General features: G+C 40.2%; 2 protein-coding genes across 6 annotated transcripts in view; one reads left to right on the top strand and one right to left on the bottom strand.

Annotated features, from left to right (window-relative positions):
- LOC126191001 (uncharacterized) overlaps window positions 1–3,060 on the bottom strand; it is a 51,425-nt gene extending 48,365 nt beyond the window's left edge. Inside the window, exon 1 of one of the 2 annotated variants that reach the window (XM_049931683.1) lies at window positions 1,464–3,060. In XM_049931683.1, the coding sequence (XP_049787640.1) occupies window positions 1,464–2,676 (1,213 nt within the window). In that variant the 5' untranslated portion in view covers window positions 2,677–3,060. The remainder of the gene's footprint in view (window positions 1–1,463) is intronic. The other variant, XM_049931682.1, reaches the window with a different exon arrangement.
- A 110-nt stretch (window positions 3,061–3,170) lies between these two features.
- The window catches only part of LOC126190999 (cytosolic carboxypeptidase 1-like), a 519,277-nt gene continuing 505,043 nt past the window's right edge, over window positions 3,171–17,404 (top strand). For 3 of the 4 annotated variants that reach the window (XM_049931675.1, XM_049931679.1, XM_049931677.1), the window contains exons 1-2: window positions 4,071–4,183; window positions 4,486–4,638. In XM_049931675.1, the coding sequence (XP_049787632.1) occupies window positions 4,512–4,638 (127 nt within the window). In that variant the 5' untranslated portion in view covers window positions 4,071–4,183; window positions 4,486–4,511. Of the gene's footprint in view, window positions 3,301–4,070; window positions 4,184–4,485; window positions 4,639–17,404 lie in introns of those variants that run through there. The other variant, XM_049931676.1, reaches the window with a different exon arrangement.

Genomic DNA, 17,404 nt, shown 5'->3' with positions numbered 1-17,404 from the left:
GAATGCTCAATATAAATAAAAAATGTTGTCATAACATATTAGTTGGTTTCTCCAACTCACAAACATTCATCTTACATACTAACCTATACTTTTGGCTTCAGTACAATTCAATCTATTACTGCAATCTCCTTTTTTTAAAAAGGAGATTGCAGTAATAGATCGAATTGTACCGTGCTGATGATTGGAGCAGCAGTAAAAGCAGAGGAGATTGCAGTAATAGATCGAATTGTACTGTGCTGATGATTGGAGCAGCAGTAAAAGCAGAATGGGAGTATCATAAGCTGCAATATACTAAGCAGCTCCACTAAACTTACAGTACATAAGACTAGTAAACAACTTGATATAACCAGAATGAGATTTTCACTCTGCAGCGGAGTGTGCGCTGATATGAAACTTCCTGGCAGATTAAAACTGTGCGCCCGACCGAGACTCGAACTCGGGACCTTTGCCTTTCGCGGGCAAGTACTCTACCATCTGAGCTACCGAAGCACGACTCACGCCCGGTCTCACAGCTTTACTGGCAGAAGTAAAGCTGTGAGACCGGGCGTGAGTCGTGCTTCGGTAGCTCAGATGGTAGAGTACTTGCCCGCGAAAGGCAAAGGTCCCGAGTTCGAGTCTCGGTCGGGCGCACAGTTTTAATCTGCCAGGAAGTTTCAACTTGATATAAGCCTCCACACACAAAAACATATTGTAAACAAAACACATACACATAAAACATACAAATAAAAACATCGCAGATACTATCTAACAGGATAATGTGTGATGACACACTTTAAAGAAAATATCAATTGCTCATACTGTTCAATAAAAACAACTATTTTACGATATCAGCTATTATAACATTCTCTAACAATATAATAAAACTTTGAATTTAAAATGTAATCTAACAGAACCATCTGCTACTTATCCAAGGCATCTGCAGGAACACAGCAAACTAAAAAGGAAATCCCCCACTTACAGAAAATAAACATTTTTAAGTTCATGTTCTGGTTCCTTTGTGTTAGTCACTTACCACATCATTACAATATCGATCAATAGGATTAATTGATCTGGAATTAGCCCCTTCCCGCTTGTGGAAGTGAAAAAGTATAGTCCTTTCTTTTTGAGATATGTGTACTACAGAATCCTTCCACATACGCTGCACTTAAAACATACTGACCTTGAAAATGGAACTTTCAATGTTCATTAGGCTATTTTCTCGGAAAATATGTTTTCATTAGATGGATTAGCACCCAAGTTTTCTGGATCCCTCTGTTCAGTGTATGTTCTGTGAAAATTTCCTGGCATCTAAAGAAAGTTTGGCCAACTGTTTTTCTGTAACTCGATAACTTACCAATAGATGTGGCATTCTGATCCTTTTTTGTAACTGCTGCCCCACATTCTATTACATTCCACAGCACTTAAATATCTTAACAGCACAAAATTTCATGTTGTAATATGTTAATTTAAAATAAAATCATTACCTTTTAGTCTTCGCATTAAATCAACTGTCACCATCTTTTCAAATAACGTTACTGGTCTTGCTCCAAGCATCCAGAGATACAGTAAACTACCAATTACTTCTTCAGGTTGATTCCGGTATTCATGGTGAAGCATTCTTTGTTTAATCTGAGGCACAATTATTTCATCAAGGTCTTTCTTATCTAAATCACAACCAAGATAACTCACGGCCCACAAAAATCTAGTTATATCCTTGGGTCTTGGATGTTCAGTTAAGTACGATCTGAAAGAAGTCTTAGTGCCATGCAACACCAGGTTTCTGAGGCACTCACCAATCAAAGTTGAAATAAAATCACGTTCGTAAAAACGAGCTTCGGCATAGAATGCAAGAAGATGAACTTCTGCAGTAAAGTTCATAGTACTTAATACTGACTGGTGTGACATTATCAGTTCAATGATGTTATTCATCAGATGATTATCATGATATCCTGCCTGTCTAAGAAATTTTATTATTGTTGTAAACACATCAGTTTCCAAGATAATATTATCCAAATCATTCTTAAATTTTTGAGTTACTGCAACAGGCAGGCTTAAATCTTGAACCCTTGTGCTAGTTTTGTAGATTGCATTTAGAACAATGCACAAATCCAACAGTGTCAAGGAATTTACTATTTCTTGCCAGTCACAAGCCATAAGTGCTTTCCTCATTAACTTTGTGTTATTCCTCTTTCCAAGACCAATGAAAAAGACACACAGCACCCACTGCTGAACAGACAAAACTCTGAATATAAACCAGAGCTTCATTCTATTAAGTGTGCGTGAATAAAATAATAACTGTGTTATTCTGTTAGGGAGACAATACATCCATCCATCCAATACTTTAAGAATGTCTTCAGGACTCGTGTTTTTAAACCTCCTCCAACATTCAATGTCAACTTGTTCCCAGAAACGAATATTTTCGATCCTGAACAGCACGTCTCTACTATTTAACAAATATAAAAATAATGGAAACTGTTCGGTTGTCAATTCTGATAACATTTTTTCACAATCCTCATAGTTATGTTCGAGTGTACATTTCACATGAGTTAAGGCAGATGTTTCTAATTCCACAATATTTTTCTTGTACCTATAGTCGGCACGAAAATGCTTTTGAAACTTTTCCTGCATTGTGTATACGTGTGTGCTACTACATTTCTGTCGTATCGCACGTAAACATTGCCACAACACCACACGCATCTTCCTTCAGAAAGTTTCATTCATTTCAGAATTCAAACACACGTTTCTGCTACAGCTACACAGTTTCATTCGTTCATTGCAACCAACATCAATACTGTAGCTACAACTCCAGTACACCACGTTTCAAATGTGCCTAACTTTCTCTGTCGCCCATGCATTGCCGGTGTGAGAACACTCTTGTTGTGACGCCAATTACAATTGCTGTTATTCATAGTAATATGCTTATTTGCTGCATCTTTAGCTCAGAGTATTTCATCTAATCTCAAATAACTCTGTTATAGTAATAACGTATTCAACTTGGAAGAGTTATGGCGCTGAGTCACTGAGATTACGACGAGTGCAAATGAGAAGGTTACAACAATGTACCAAACAAAAAACCTGGAAACAGTTACTGCAATCAACTTCATATACTCGAAAGTGGGGATTTTTGTTAACTGCAATCTAATGTTTGCAGCTCTGTAAACAGACGAACGGGCAAAGGCAAAGATAATAGTCACAGCGTGTTGACAAAACAGCAGAAAGATGTGACACAATGTGGGGCGAAAAATTTTTAAAAGGGCGATATATGTAGTACAAACAGTGAATAAAATATGAGACTGAAAATACATTCCAGTAAAATATAAGGTATGTTGGTCAATTAAAGCATACTGCTGTCAAATAAGAAACACATTTACTTCCTTAGCAGAAGGTTTGATTTTTTTTCGCCTTTGAAAGGTACCGGTTTTGCATTTACGACGGACAGCGACTGTCAAGGCCCCCAAATTTCTAATTAGAATGTCGTTTCGTCATTCAATGTAAATTATTCATTCAGTATACAGAAAGAAACCCAGCTGTTATCGCTTATGAAGAACCTCTTCGGTCCAAGTTTACTAAGTTTCTGAAGTTAATCTGATTACTTAAGGAACAATTGATCTAGATTCATCTTGTAAATTATTTTATTTTCTGGATTAGTCGTAACATAGAGATACAGCATTTTCCGCCGAGCGCCTATTTTGATAAAGCAAGATAGTCTTCGCAAACATGTTATTTGACACCACAGAAATGTCACTGTTCAACAAAGTATTTTAGCCTTCGCAATATCTGTAAAAATATTGTGTTTTTATTTATATTTGACGTACATTTTAGCTTCGTTTTAGTAGCGTTTGGAAAAATTCTTACCCAGATTGTTATGAGCCCCATAATAACGCTTATCAACTCCACAATAACGCAAAGTTTAATTTTCAGTTTGGAACCACAAAAAGTCTCAATAGCTATAGGACAAAATCAATTTTGTTGACTTCAGTTTTGCTGTGAACGAAATCAATTCACAGTAACAAGTGTGCTGGCTTACTCTGCCACCTGGCGTTCGGGAGGGATAAGCTGAAAGACGGGCTATTTAAGCAGGCTGCTGTGACACTAGAGTGTCAGTTGAACGTTTGAACAGCGCATGGTGCGCAATGTCAACTGCTCTGCAGCTGATATAACTGACATTCATTAGTTGTGCGTGCACTTTACTAAGTTTTTGAAGGTAAAATATTATTCTGTCTGCAGTAGTTGTTTCCACAACGCGATTAGAGACAGATATGAGCATTCCTTTTGAAAATAAAATTTCATGTGAGAATTTAGAGATTCTTAAATTGTTGAGTGCAGTGATGAGATAAATAAATTAAAGCCAGCAGGTTACATTAAATAATTATTACTGTATAGTCATTTCACAAAACCAAAAATTATTCATCATTGAGAATTGATTATCCAGCAGATGACAGTGAAATGTATAATAGAAACAAAAAATAGCATGTCGTGATATGAATTTTCATATTATTCTTGTAGGTCCTGAACATCTGCTACCATTTACTATGTCAGGAGATAGCCTGAACGAAAGTTTGATCGAGAGACTCAAACAGTTCTCAGCAAGACCATATGACAATATTGAAATCATTCGGTCAGTGACAGCAAGGCTTCATAGCCAAGCAGCTTCACAGGGTAAGATGAGAAAGTAATACTTTTAACATGCTATTACTAGTTTTTTTTTTAACGATGGATAACAATTTAGAATGGAATAATAATACAGTTTTTGGCTGATACACTCTGCAGCAACTAATTAGTTTTGCTTTAGTCTTGTGCTTCACAACCTGTTGTTATTTTTTAATACCACTTGTTTCCTCAGTTCATAATAGTTGTATGCTTTGTGGCTGACATTTTCACAACACTCACTTCACTGTATGTAAGATGAATGGTTGACAAGAAAATGTTTATAGCCCATAAATCTTGTGAAGTGATAAATGATTAATTTGTTTTATGGTGGAGAAGTACAGAAATGAAACATACTAAAGATAGTGACAATTTACAGTAACAAACTTCTGTGCTTCAAGCAAATGTTAGATACACACAAACAAAGGACTCATAAAAGTTCCCTGAAAATGCTCCTTTTATATTTCAAGAATTTTTTAGTTGTACACTATATTACTGTCATAACTTTCCCCATGAAACAAACATCTAAGTCTTACAATCAATTTAAAAGCTACATCCATTTGCGTCTGCAAGTGGATAGGTGTACTACTTTTCATCCTATATTTCTGAGGTAGATCTATATTCATTCATTCACTCGTGCACTGCATTTCATGAATCCCATCATGAAGAAAAGTCTCCAGGAATGTGGAAGAAGTCAAATTGTATGGTACATTAATTGGCAGATGCAAACACTGCCAGCTACTTCTGTAGAGTATACAACTAGTTGTAACTAGAACCAATCTAGTCTGTAGTCTTGGAGAAAAGCAGCTGCTTTTACTCTTGGAAAAGTCACTGTTCCTTGTATATTATTCAGTTGCTGTTTGTCAAGAATTTAGCGTTTAATCTGAATGAACGTCAAGAGTGAGGATAGTTCATATCCTACCCCTCCAGTAAAGTCGTGATACTACTGTTTTTTTTTTTTAATACGAACATTCATCAAGTACTGGTATGACCCCTTAATGTAGATGTAACAGTTACTCAGTTAAAAGTTTTGGCAACAACAGATTTACATCCAGTGTTCCATACTTTTCAAAATGACATAAGGATGGGGACAGATGACCGCAGCAGTTTGGTCCGTTAAGAATTTTCTCTCTCTCTCTCTCTCTCTCTCTCTCTCTCTCTCTCTCTCTCTCTCTCTCTCACACACACACACACACACACACACACACACACACACACACACACACACACACACACACACACACACAGAAGAGCATTTAACACAATACGTTAGCTGTTAGATAAGCAACATTTACATTATTTCAGTAAGTTGCTCCTTATATTAGCCAAGGGCATATGTTTAATGACATTTCTGTAAGAAGTATTGCAAACTATTCACTTATAGGCTAATTCAAAAGCTACTAGTTTTGAGCAAAGGTTTCTTTGTTCCAATAAATAATTGAGCTGCTGTTGATGTTCTAATGTGTATTCCTTCATTGCTTATGGCAAGTAAATGGATGTTTTGATCTTTACAAAAATATATCTTCATAATTAGAGGACTTCAGAATGTACTGTGCACTGGTGTTGTGCAAGAATGATGCAAATATTAGGTGATAACTGATATCTCAGAAGCCAATACTAATTTAACACTAGTAGAGGCTGCAGTTTTTACTGAAGCAGAATAAATGGAAGTGTGTTTCAGTCTGAAATTTGTTGTTGTTTGTACCATAATCCTTAAGACTTTTCAGTTGAGTTTAGTTTGTATCCTCATATTACAGATTTGAATCTGTAGCCAAAGCAACAGATAACTCTCATGTCAGAATTAACTACATAAAATGGTTGAAATACCAAAAGCTGATTCGGATATTACAGTGCTCGTACTGATTGAATTCGAAATATTGGAAAATTTAGAGCTGACTAATGTTGTAAAAATCTGTTTACAATGATATTATGAGGCTTTTAATTCTGTTTTGGAGTTACTGCCATCAGATGCAAGGGAGATCACTTTCGAACTTGATTATGTGCTGATTATATTAACTGCATGGCTATTACTGGAACTGCTCTTCATAGGAATAAGCATTGCTATAAAATATATTGCCAGATTAAAATTGTATATTTAATGAGAGACTGCAAATGACGCTAGCATTTTGAAGAGAATGTTCTTCTGGCTGACCATCCAGACATAACTCTTGGTCCATCTTAGTTACTCTAGTAGGTCACAAAAGGGAACTTCTGCCAAGAGCATAAAATTGGAGAGAAACAGTGTATTGAAACTGTGGGAGGAGAAGGAAAACTCAATTGATAAATACAAAAAATGAAAGAATGGTAGATCAATATAATGTGCTAAGCCTTTTCATATTTTACAATGTCTTGTGTGTGAAGGAACAGACATTGTTGATTCACTGCTGTATTAAATATTACAAAATTTATTTGCTGAATGCAAATTCTATGACATCAGCTGTATTATATATAGATATGCTAATTATTAGTAACACATGGAAAATTTATGCTGGTCTTCAACTCGAACCTGGCTTTCCCACTTACCATGAGAAGTTGCTGTAACCACATTAGCTATACATGCGTGCTCCTCAGACTGATCTAAACCCCCATATGCCGTGCTGTCTACATCCCCTAATGCTCATAACATTACTTGGATTCTGGCTATAGGGAGAACGAGACTACCTGTTCATCATCGTTTTGCCCGTCTAGGCTTGTAATTACATGTATGTTCCTTCAGACATGCATGCATTAGTGGGTGTATACTTTGAGTAGACCTTTCCCAGAGCATGCAATTTTTTAGCAGACCTGTGACATGGACAACGTTGCAGCCCTAAATAACCTTTCTCCCCCCTGGTAATTTGCATCTGACTGTTCTTATACGATTCTACACAAAAGAATGGTGATTGAGTGGCCACAAGTGTAGAAAGCTTTGTAAGCTTACCTGTCTTGTGTAATGAAAGGCACAGCAGCTCATATTAAATGAGAATAAATGGAAGATGATGTCTATAACTGGAGTGACCTGATAGTGTCAGATATCAAGGTTGTGTAGTGGTGAACATATTGACCACGTAACATCATATAAGTACCAGTGGAAAAATGCTCCAGTTGGAGCACAAAAAAGGTGAATATGCTCCTCTTTATTAAAAGACTCTGACTGAAATGTGGGGTAACAAATACATCATTCTACTTCCTTAACACCTTTAAAAACATTCGCAAAAATATTGGCATGTGAACATATTCGCTCTCTTTTAAACATGCAACTCACCTTTCCCACAAGCTCCCCTAACCCACTGGTTCATCACTGTAAGAGGCTCATACCCATCCACTCCCAACTGCCCATCCTCTCTCTCACTGATTTGGTCCAACTCTTAGTCATTCTCTTTGTGGCTCTCCAGCTGTCACTGTCCCCCGTCTCACAGGCACAGTTGACTTCGTTCTGTCCTACTGCTACTGTTTACTGTCGCTGTATCCCTCTTGCTCTCTATAGCTGGTGCTTTCTAATTCAGTCCTTGCCACTGCTGCTGTCTCTTCTCACTGACACGCTCTCTCTTTCTCATTATCATTTTTAAAGACTGTGTCTCATTATCACAGGTTGTCACCCACTTCCACTCTCTCCTTCCCTTTATTCCTCTCCCATTGGAAAAGTCTCTCTCTTTTACTAGAACTGCTCTCTCACTGTCAGCTATGTTAAACTGTCACTGAGTCCCTCACTCTTACACTGCTATTGTCTCCTTCGCTCTTTTAATAAAGAGGAGCATATCCGTCTTTTTGTTCACCGATCGGAGCATTCTTCTGCTGGTTCCCTTCCTTTCCGTTGCCACAGCAGGGCATGACTCTCATATGAAGAGAACTTTGTGTCAATAAAATTTTGGTAGTTTACTTGTGTGAAACTGAAATAATGCAAAACTAATTGTCCATCTCAGACCGGCTTTTACGTGCACTAAAATTTCGCATAGGCTTTGGTGCTACAACGTGGGCTCCACATAACTGCTCTGATGATGATAACGGAGACGTTTTACATCATATTTCTCCGTTCTGCGTCACTTTATAAGCTACTTTTTCGGCTCACACCGCATTTTACATGCACAAATAGGATGACTTTTCTCTCTGAAACGGATAAATATATTTAGAAAATTTTAAAGTTTCTTCGAGAACAGAATCTTAGGACTATATCGTAAAAATTACAGCCATTTGCTGTGCCATCAAGCTCACCGTAGACCACATCAGATGCAAAAATAACCAACCGTATGTTCAATTTGCCTAAGCAAGCGGTTCAATCCCGTCTCCGGCCATCCTGATTTAGGTTTTCCGTGATTTCCCTAAATCGCTTCAGGCAAATGCCGGGATGGTTCCTTTGAAAGGGCACGGCCGATTTCCTTCCCCATCCTTCCCTCACCCGAGCTTGCGCTCCGTCTCTAATGACCTCGTTGTCGACGGGACGTTAAACACTAATCTCCTCCTCCTCCTCCTAAGCAAGCGGACCCTGTACTGTACGATAGTGACAAGAAGACGATCCTTCTGTTTGGTATATGAATACTGCGTAGCTTAGCCTGGCCTAAGGGCTATCCAAAACACTTGACCTGCCTTTCTATCACCAACGAAACCCGAGGTATAAGCACCGGAAAATCCCGTTTTTATGCCCGATTCTCTATAACACGTTGGTCAGCAAGCTGTCGCATACATACCGATTTAGGATACTACCGAGAGGCCATATGAAATGGGACGAACACGCAATACTCGAATTAGGAAAAGCGAATGAGAGACTTTAGATTTGTTGCAGGGGTTCTGAGAAAGTGCATTCTGTCTGTAAAGGCAGTTTCGTACAAGATGACAGAGCACCAATTCTGTTAGTTGTTCCACCGTCTGTAGTCCTTGTCAACATAAGCTGACGAATTCAGAGCCGTGCCATGCCCGAATAACCCATATGAAAGTGTAACACATATGTTCGGAGCCATTTGATGGGACTCTTTCAAAGAAAAGTGACTACTTTTCGTGAAATTCTGTGTTAGAAATTTAGATAACACGGATTCGAGGAAGGCCGCGACCGTTCTGCCACCACGTAGTGTATCTCGCGTAGGGAGAAGAGATTAGGGTGGGTTTAGAAGCATGTAGACAATAGTTTATCCATCGCTCAGTACACAAATGGAATAGGATAGAAAACATTAATTAGTGCGATATATCCTCCGCCATGAACTGTACAATGGTTTGCGGATTGTTTGTTGCAGTTCAAGCAATACTGCAGAATATTTGAAGAAGCAGTTCTCCTGTTGGACCTTAAATTAGACGGGATTCCGTAAATCAAAGAAAAACCACAGTACCCAACTAACTTAAGTGCGTGTCTGTTGAGTTGCCTAACGCCTCCAGGCGAAACAATTTTGGTTGCGAAGCCATATTCTGTTGCAAAGGACGGGTGAGTGGCAGGTATTCTTATCCCCAAGATGAACATGTGTACCGTCATGAATGTTTGGCCTTTTGCTTCGACCAACTTAATGGTTTAGTAACACCAGTTTATACATATACCCAGTTTCTAACTGTGATATTTGTCTTCTGTTAAATCTTTTACAAAAGATCATACCTCTTAATGAGTACATCATGAAAACATTTTTTAAATTACATGAAATATTGAAAATCTAATTTTTGTTGACCCTGGCAACCGTTAGATAGGCATCCTGCAATTGGAACCAGGTGTACTTGGTTTATCGTTTCGGAACATGATGGTAGACATGAAATGATATCGCCGACGAGCACGGTTCGCGCAAATAATCGAATTTCGGCGAAGTCACGTGGGCGTTCAGGAGCCTGAGCGGTTCTTTCCGAACAGCTGACAGACAGATTGGACATGCCATTTCTGTTGTGTGGCCTGAGGAAGGTTATACACACACAAAAGAAGTTTTGCATCACCTCGGTTCAGAGAGTTACGGAACGTGTACAGAAAATTGGAATAGAGATCAACATGAACATTATTTCCGCCCTTTTTATTGCTAATGAAAACAACACATTGCATGTTGTACCACCATACAGCGAGACCTTCGGAGGTGGTAGTCCAGATTGCTGTACACACCGGTACCGCTAATACCCAGCAGCACGTCCTCTTGCTTTAATGCATGCCTGTATCCGTCGTGGGATACTATCCACAACTTCATCAAGGCACTGTTGGTCCAGATTGTCCCACCCCTCAACCGCGATTTGGCGTAGATCCCTGAGAGTGGTTGGTGGGTCACGTCGTCCATAAACAGCCCTTTTCAGTCTGCCCAGTCATGTTCGATAGGGCTCATGTCTGGAGAACATGCTGTCAACTCTAGTCGAGCGATGTCGTTATTCTGAAGATGTGCACGAATTGTCGTCCATGAAGACGAATGCCTCGCCAATATGCGGCCGATATGGTAGCACTATCGGTCGGAGGATGGCATTCACGTATCGTACAGCCGTAACGGCGCATTCCATGACCACCAGCGGCGTACGTCGGCCCCACATAATGCCACCCCAAAACAGCAGGGAACGTCCATCTTGCTGCACTCGCTGGACAGTGTGTCTAAGGCGTTCAGCCTGACCGGGTTTCCTCCAAACATGTCTCCGACGATTGTCTGGTTGAAGGCATATGCGAAACTCATTGGAGAAGAGAACGTGATGCCAATCCTGAGCGGTCCATTCGGCATGTTGTCGAGCCCATCTGTACCGTGGTGCATGGTGTCGTGGTTGCAAAGACAGACCTTGCCATGCCAAGTTCCGCATCATGCAGGCTTTGGCGCTCAGTTTGAGTCGTAACACGACGTCCTGTGCCTGCACAAAAAGCTTTATTCAACATGGTGGCGTTGCTGTCAGGGTTCCTCCGAGCCACAATCCATAGGTAGCGATCATCAACTGCAGTAGTAGCCCCCTGGGTGGCCTGAGCGAGGCATGTCATCAACAGTTTCTGTCTCTCTGTATCTCCACCATGTCCGAACAACATCGCTTTGGTTCACTCCGAGACGCCTGGACACTTCCCTTGTTGAGAGCCCTTCCTTGTACAAAGTAACAATGCGGACGCAATCGAACCGTGGTATTGACCGTCTCCGTCTAATACGCGCTGCTCTAGCATGGTTGTTTACATCTTTGGGAGGGTTTATTGACATTTCTGAACAGTCAAAGGGGCTGTGTCTGTGATACAATTTCCACAGTCAACGTCTATCTTCAGGAGTTCTGGGAACTAGGGTGATGCAAAACTTTCTTTGATCTGTATATTATAATCTACAAAGAATCTCTCTCGTTCTCAAATGTCCATTCTTTTCAAATCTTCTGGTAGTAGAAGTGTTTTTACTTTTTTTATTTTCATGGAGAAATACTGATGCCTTCTTGCGAACTGCATTTACGTGTGCAGTCAACTGAAGGTTTTTGCCTATTATTACTCATAGGCTCTTTGCTGAAGGAGAGACGTTGGCATTTGCCTCATTTAGGTATAAAGTTGGTAGGGATTTTCGATCATTCGGGCTAATGAGCCTAGAATGACCAACCAGTACCGCTACGGTTTCGGATAGATATTCTCGATAGCTGTCTTCACTTTAATGGTTTTGCACTTACATATAGCTGGAGGTCATCAGTGTACGTGTGGTATTTGTAGCAGGATGAAACTAATGACACACACTGACATTCAGTGAAAAGAATATAAGACCTAACACCGAACGTTGGGGGACGTCGGATACTACCTGCCTCCATTGGGACTGTATTACACTGCACTTCGCGAGGAATATAGGTTCCTGAATTTAGCAAGTAAAGTGTCGAAGTTGACATTGTCGAAAACTTTGCTGACGTCGAAGAAGCACAGTTATCTCTTGTGCATCCACAGTCACATTCAGGGCATCTGTTACTTTTATTAAGGCAGATGTGTTGCGATGTTCACGGAAATCTGATTGGCAGTCGTGTAGTACGTTTTTTGGTGTTAGGTAATTTGTTAGCTGATCGTGGACTATATATTCTAAGGCTTTGGACAGTACAGGAAGGATGCAAATAGGTCGATAATGAGAGGGCGCTGTGGCAACGTTCTTTTTAGGTAGTGGCTTAACTAGTCTCTTTTTCCTGGCCTCGGGGAAAACACTTGTGGTTAAGGAGTCTTAGAAAATATGTTGCAGCGGGCATTAGTGCGTCAATAATAAGCTTCATCATTTGGACCGTGATGTCACCGTGTCTAGTAGATGCTGATTTGATAAGCATGATTGCTTATTTGACGGTGTTGCAAGTAACATACTTTAGATAGAATTTTTCGTCTCCAAGTCGTTTACTCCCATTAAGCAATCAGTAAGCCTGTTTCGTGTGTGTGGTTCAATCGTGGTTGTAGTTGACGTGAAGTACTGGTTCAGTTCTTTGGCTACGACAACTGGATCAGCTTCAGCTTTCACTTTGCCCATATCAAGGCCATACAGATTTTCCCCATAGGATAGCTGGTCTACTTCTGTTGTCGTTTAATGTATGGGCGTGCCTGAGTTTTGCATTTCTCACAGCTTGACTGACTCTTCCGCGTCTGCTTGTAAGCAGTAAGACTTTCGGGCATGGGGCGCAGTTTTGAATGCTCGATATACATCGTCTCTGAGGTTAGTGATCTGTTTTTGTTCTTCACTTAACCAGGACACAGATTTCCTTCTTACTTTTCCGATCTTCTGGGAGCATATTTGTCCTAGTCGAGTAAGTTTGTTTGTAGATCCATGTAGTTATTAGTCCCTTGTCTTTACGGTCTTTGCGACAAAACTTCGAATTATCTGTTACCCAAGACGACGTCCGATATAAGGAAACTGTGATCATCATGCATGATTGCAGGACCGCCCTGATAGTTGTGTTCTTAAGCAGTATGATCAAATATGTATGACCCTACACTAATAACATATGTACAGCTTATATGTTCCTTCGATGTGCACATTTTCGGTTTCTAGGAGTTTGTCAACGCCATTTTTTGTCATTTGTGTCCAACTCGAATGGGGAAATAGAATATTGCACGTGGGTAAACTGAAAACGGCGAGTAAGTGCGTCAACACACCTGTCGTGTTTCCGTGGAATCCTTATGGTCAGACTGGTAACAATAAGGAGAAAATACTATTTTCATTACTTTAAATTCATCGCGTAAGCCGTTGAACGGTTTATGGCGTCCACTATATCATTTATTTTTGTGGGTGGGTGTGTGGAAGATCAAGAATAACTAGGAATGCAAAAAACATGTAACCCGTGCACAGAAAGACGGCCTTGACAAATTACATCAATTTACTTTTAATATTAGGTCGGTACCCCCCCCCCCCCGCCCCCCATGAACCATAGACCTTGCCGTTGGTGAGGAGGCTTGCGTGCCTCAGCGACACAGATAGCCGTACCCTAGGTGCAACCACAACGGAGGGCTATCTGTTGAGAGGCCAGACAAACGTATGGTTCCTGAAGAGGGGCAGCAGTCTGGGTGATTGACTGACATGGCCTTGTAACATTAACCAAAACGGCCATGCTGTGCTGGTACTGCGAACGGCTGAAAGCAAAGGGAAACTATGGCCGTAATTTTTCCCGGGGGCATGCAGCTTTACTGTATGGATAAATGATGATGTCGTCCCCTTGGGTAAAATATTCCGGAGGTAAAATAGTCCCCCATTCGAATCTTCGGGCGGGGACGACTCAGGAGGACGTCGTTATCAGGAGAAAGAAAACTGGCGTTCTACGGATCGGAGCGTGGAATGTCGAATCCCTTAATCGGGCAGGTAGGTTAGAAAATTTAAAAAGGGAAATGGATAGGTTAAAGTTAGATATAGTGGGAATTAGTGAAGTTCGGTGGCAGGAGGAACAAGATTTTTGGTCAGGCGAATACAGGATCATAAATACAAAATCAAAAAGGGGTAATGCAGGAGTAGGTTTAATAATGAATTTAAAAAATTGGATTTCGGGTAAGCTACTACAAACAACATAGTGAATGCATTATTGTGGCTAAGATAGACACGAAGCCCTCGCCTACAACAGTAGTACAACTTTATATGGCAACTAGCTCTGCAGATGACGAAGAAATTGATGAAATGTATGATGATGAGATAAAAGAAATTATTCAGGTAGTGAAGGGAGACGAAAATTTAATAGTCATGGGTGATTGGAATTCGAGAGTAGGAAAAGGGAGAGAAGGAAACATAGTGGGTGAATATGGATTGGGGCTAAGAAATGAAAGAGGAAGCCGCCTGGTAGAATTTTGCGCAGAGCATAACTTAATCATAGCTAACACTTGCTTCAAGAATCATGAAAGAAAGTTGTATACATGGAAGAACCCTGGAGATACTAGAAGATATCAGATAGATTATATAATGGTAAGACAGAGATTTAGGAACCAGGTTTTAAATTTCCAGTGCAGATGTGGACTCTGACCACAATCTATTGGTTATGAACTGTAGATTAAAACTGAAGAAACTGTAAAAAGGTGGGAATTTGAGGAGATGGGACCTGGATAAACTGAAGGAACCAGAGGTTGTACAGTGTTTCAGGAAGAGCTTAAAGGAACAATTGACAAGAATCGGGGAAAGAAATACAGTAGAAGAAGAAGTTGGATAGCTTTGAGGGATGAAGTGGTGAAGGCAGCAGAGGATCAAGTAGGTAAAAAGACGAGGGCTAGTAGAAATCCTTGGGTAACAGAAGAAATACTGAATTTAATTGATGAAAGTAGAAAATATAAAAATGCAGTAAATGAAGCAGGCAAAATGGAATACAAACGTCTCAAAAATGAGATCGACAGGAAGTGCAAAATGGCTAAGCAGGGATGGCTAGAGGACGAATGTAAGCATGTAGAGGCTTATCTTACTAGGGGCATGATAGATACTGCCTACAGGAAAACTAAAGAGACCTTTGGAGATAAGAGAACCACTTGTATGAACATCAAGAGCTCAGATGGAAACCCAGTTCTGAGCAAAGAAGGGAAAGCAGAAAGGTGGAAGGAGTATATAGAGGGTCTATACAAGGGCGATGTACTTGAGGACAATATTATGGAAATGGAAGAGGATGTAGATGAAGATGAAATGGGAGATATGATACTGCGTGAAGAGTTTGACAGAGCACTGAAAGACCTGAGTCGAAACAAGGCCTCAGGAGTAGACAACATTCCATTAGAACTACTGACAGCCGTGGGAGAGCCAGTCTTGACAAAACTCTACCATCTGGTGTGCAAAAGTATGAGACAGGCGAAATACCCTCAGACTTCAAGAAGAATATAATAATTCCAATCCCAAAGAAAGCAGGTGTTGACAGGTGTGAAAATTACCGAAGTATCAGTTTAATAAGTCACGGCTGCAAAATACTAACGCGAATTCTGTACAGACGAACGGAAAAAGTGGTAGAAGCCGACCTCGGGGAAGATCAGTTTGGATTCCGTAGACATATGGGAACCCGTGAGGCAATACTGACCCTACGACTTATCTTAGAGCCGTCCGGAGTGGACGTGCGGTTCTAGGCGCTACAGTCTGGAATCGAGCTACCGCTACGGTCGCAGGTTCGAATCCTGCCTCGGGCATGGATGTGTGTGATGTCCTTAGGTTAGTTAGGTTTAATTAGTTCTAAGTTCTAGGCGACTGATGACCTTAGAAGTTAAGTCGCATAGTGCTCAGAGCCATTTGCACCATTTTTTGAACTTACCTTAGAAGCTAGATTAAGAAAAGGCAAACTTACGTTTCTAGCATTTGTAGACTTGGAGAAAGCTTTTGACAATGTTGACTGGAATAATCTCTTTCAAATTCTAAAGGTGGCAGGGGTAAAATACAGGGAGCGAAAGGCTATTTACAATTTGTACAGAAACCAGATGGCAGTTATAAGAGTCGAGGGGCATGAAAGGGAAGGTGGAAACAAAAGAAAAATTCTGAGTAGGTGTTAAAATCCATGGAGAAGAAATAAAAACTTTGAGGTTCGCCGATGACATTGTAATTCTGTCAGAGACAGCAAAGGACTTGGAAGAGCAGTTGAACGGAATGGACAGTGTCTTGAAGGGAGGATATAAGATGAACATCAACAAAAGCAAAACGAGAATAATGGAATGTAGTCGAATTAAGTCGGGTGATGCTGAGGGAATTAGATTAGGAAATGAGACACTTAAAGTAGCAAAGGAGTTTTGCTATTTGGGGAGCAAAGTAACTGATGATGATCGAAGTAGAGAGGATATAAAATGTAGACTGGCAATGGCAAGGAAAGCGTTTTTGAAGAAGAGAAATTTGTTAACATCGAGTATAGATTTCAATGTCAGGAAGTCGTTTCTGAAAGTATTTGTATGGAGTGTAGCCATGTATGGAAGTGAAACATGGACGATAAATAGTTTGGACAAGAAGAGAATAGAAGCCTTTGAAATGTGGTGCTACAGAAGAATGCTGAAGATTAAATGGGTAGATCGCTTAACTAATGAGGTAGTATTGAATAGGATTGGGGAGAAGAGGAGTTTGTGGCACAACTTGACAAGAAGAAGGGATCGGTTGGTAGGACATGTTCTGAGGCATCAAGGGATCACCAATTTAGTATTGGAGGGCAGCGTGGAGGGTAAAAATCGTAGAGGGAGACCAAGAGATGAATACACTAAACAGATTCAGAAGGATGTAGGCTGCAGTACGTACTGGGAGATGAAGAAGCTTGCACAGGATATAGTAGCATGGAGAGCTGTATCAAACCAGTCTCAGGACTGAAGACCACAACAACAACATTAGGTCGGTGCATAACTTTGTAGTGTTTGTTTTGTATGTTGGTATTCCGGTTACATTGGGTTTATTTATCAACTTTCATTTTTTTATTTGTAGTTCACTGTTGCTTTTTGAGTTTACATAATATCATTTTGTCATTTGGA

Source organism: Schistocerca cancellata, chromosome 6 (assembly GCF_023864275.1).
Source record: "Schistocerca cancellata isolate TAMUIC-IGC-003103 chromosome 6, iqSchCanc2.1, whole genome shotgun sequence".
Classification (NCBI taxonomy): domain Eukaryota; kingdom Metazoa; phylum Arthropoda; class Insecta; order Orthoptera; family Acrididae; genus Schistocerca; species Schistocerca cancellata.
The sequence above is the reverse complement of the archived record's forward strand: the minus strand, read 5'-3'. Positions and strand labels throughout refer to the sequence as shown.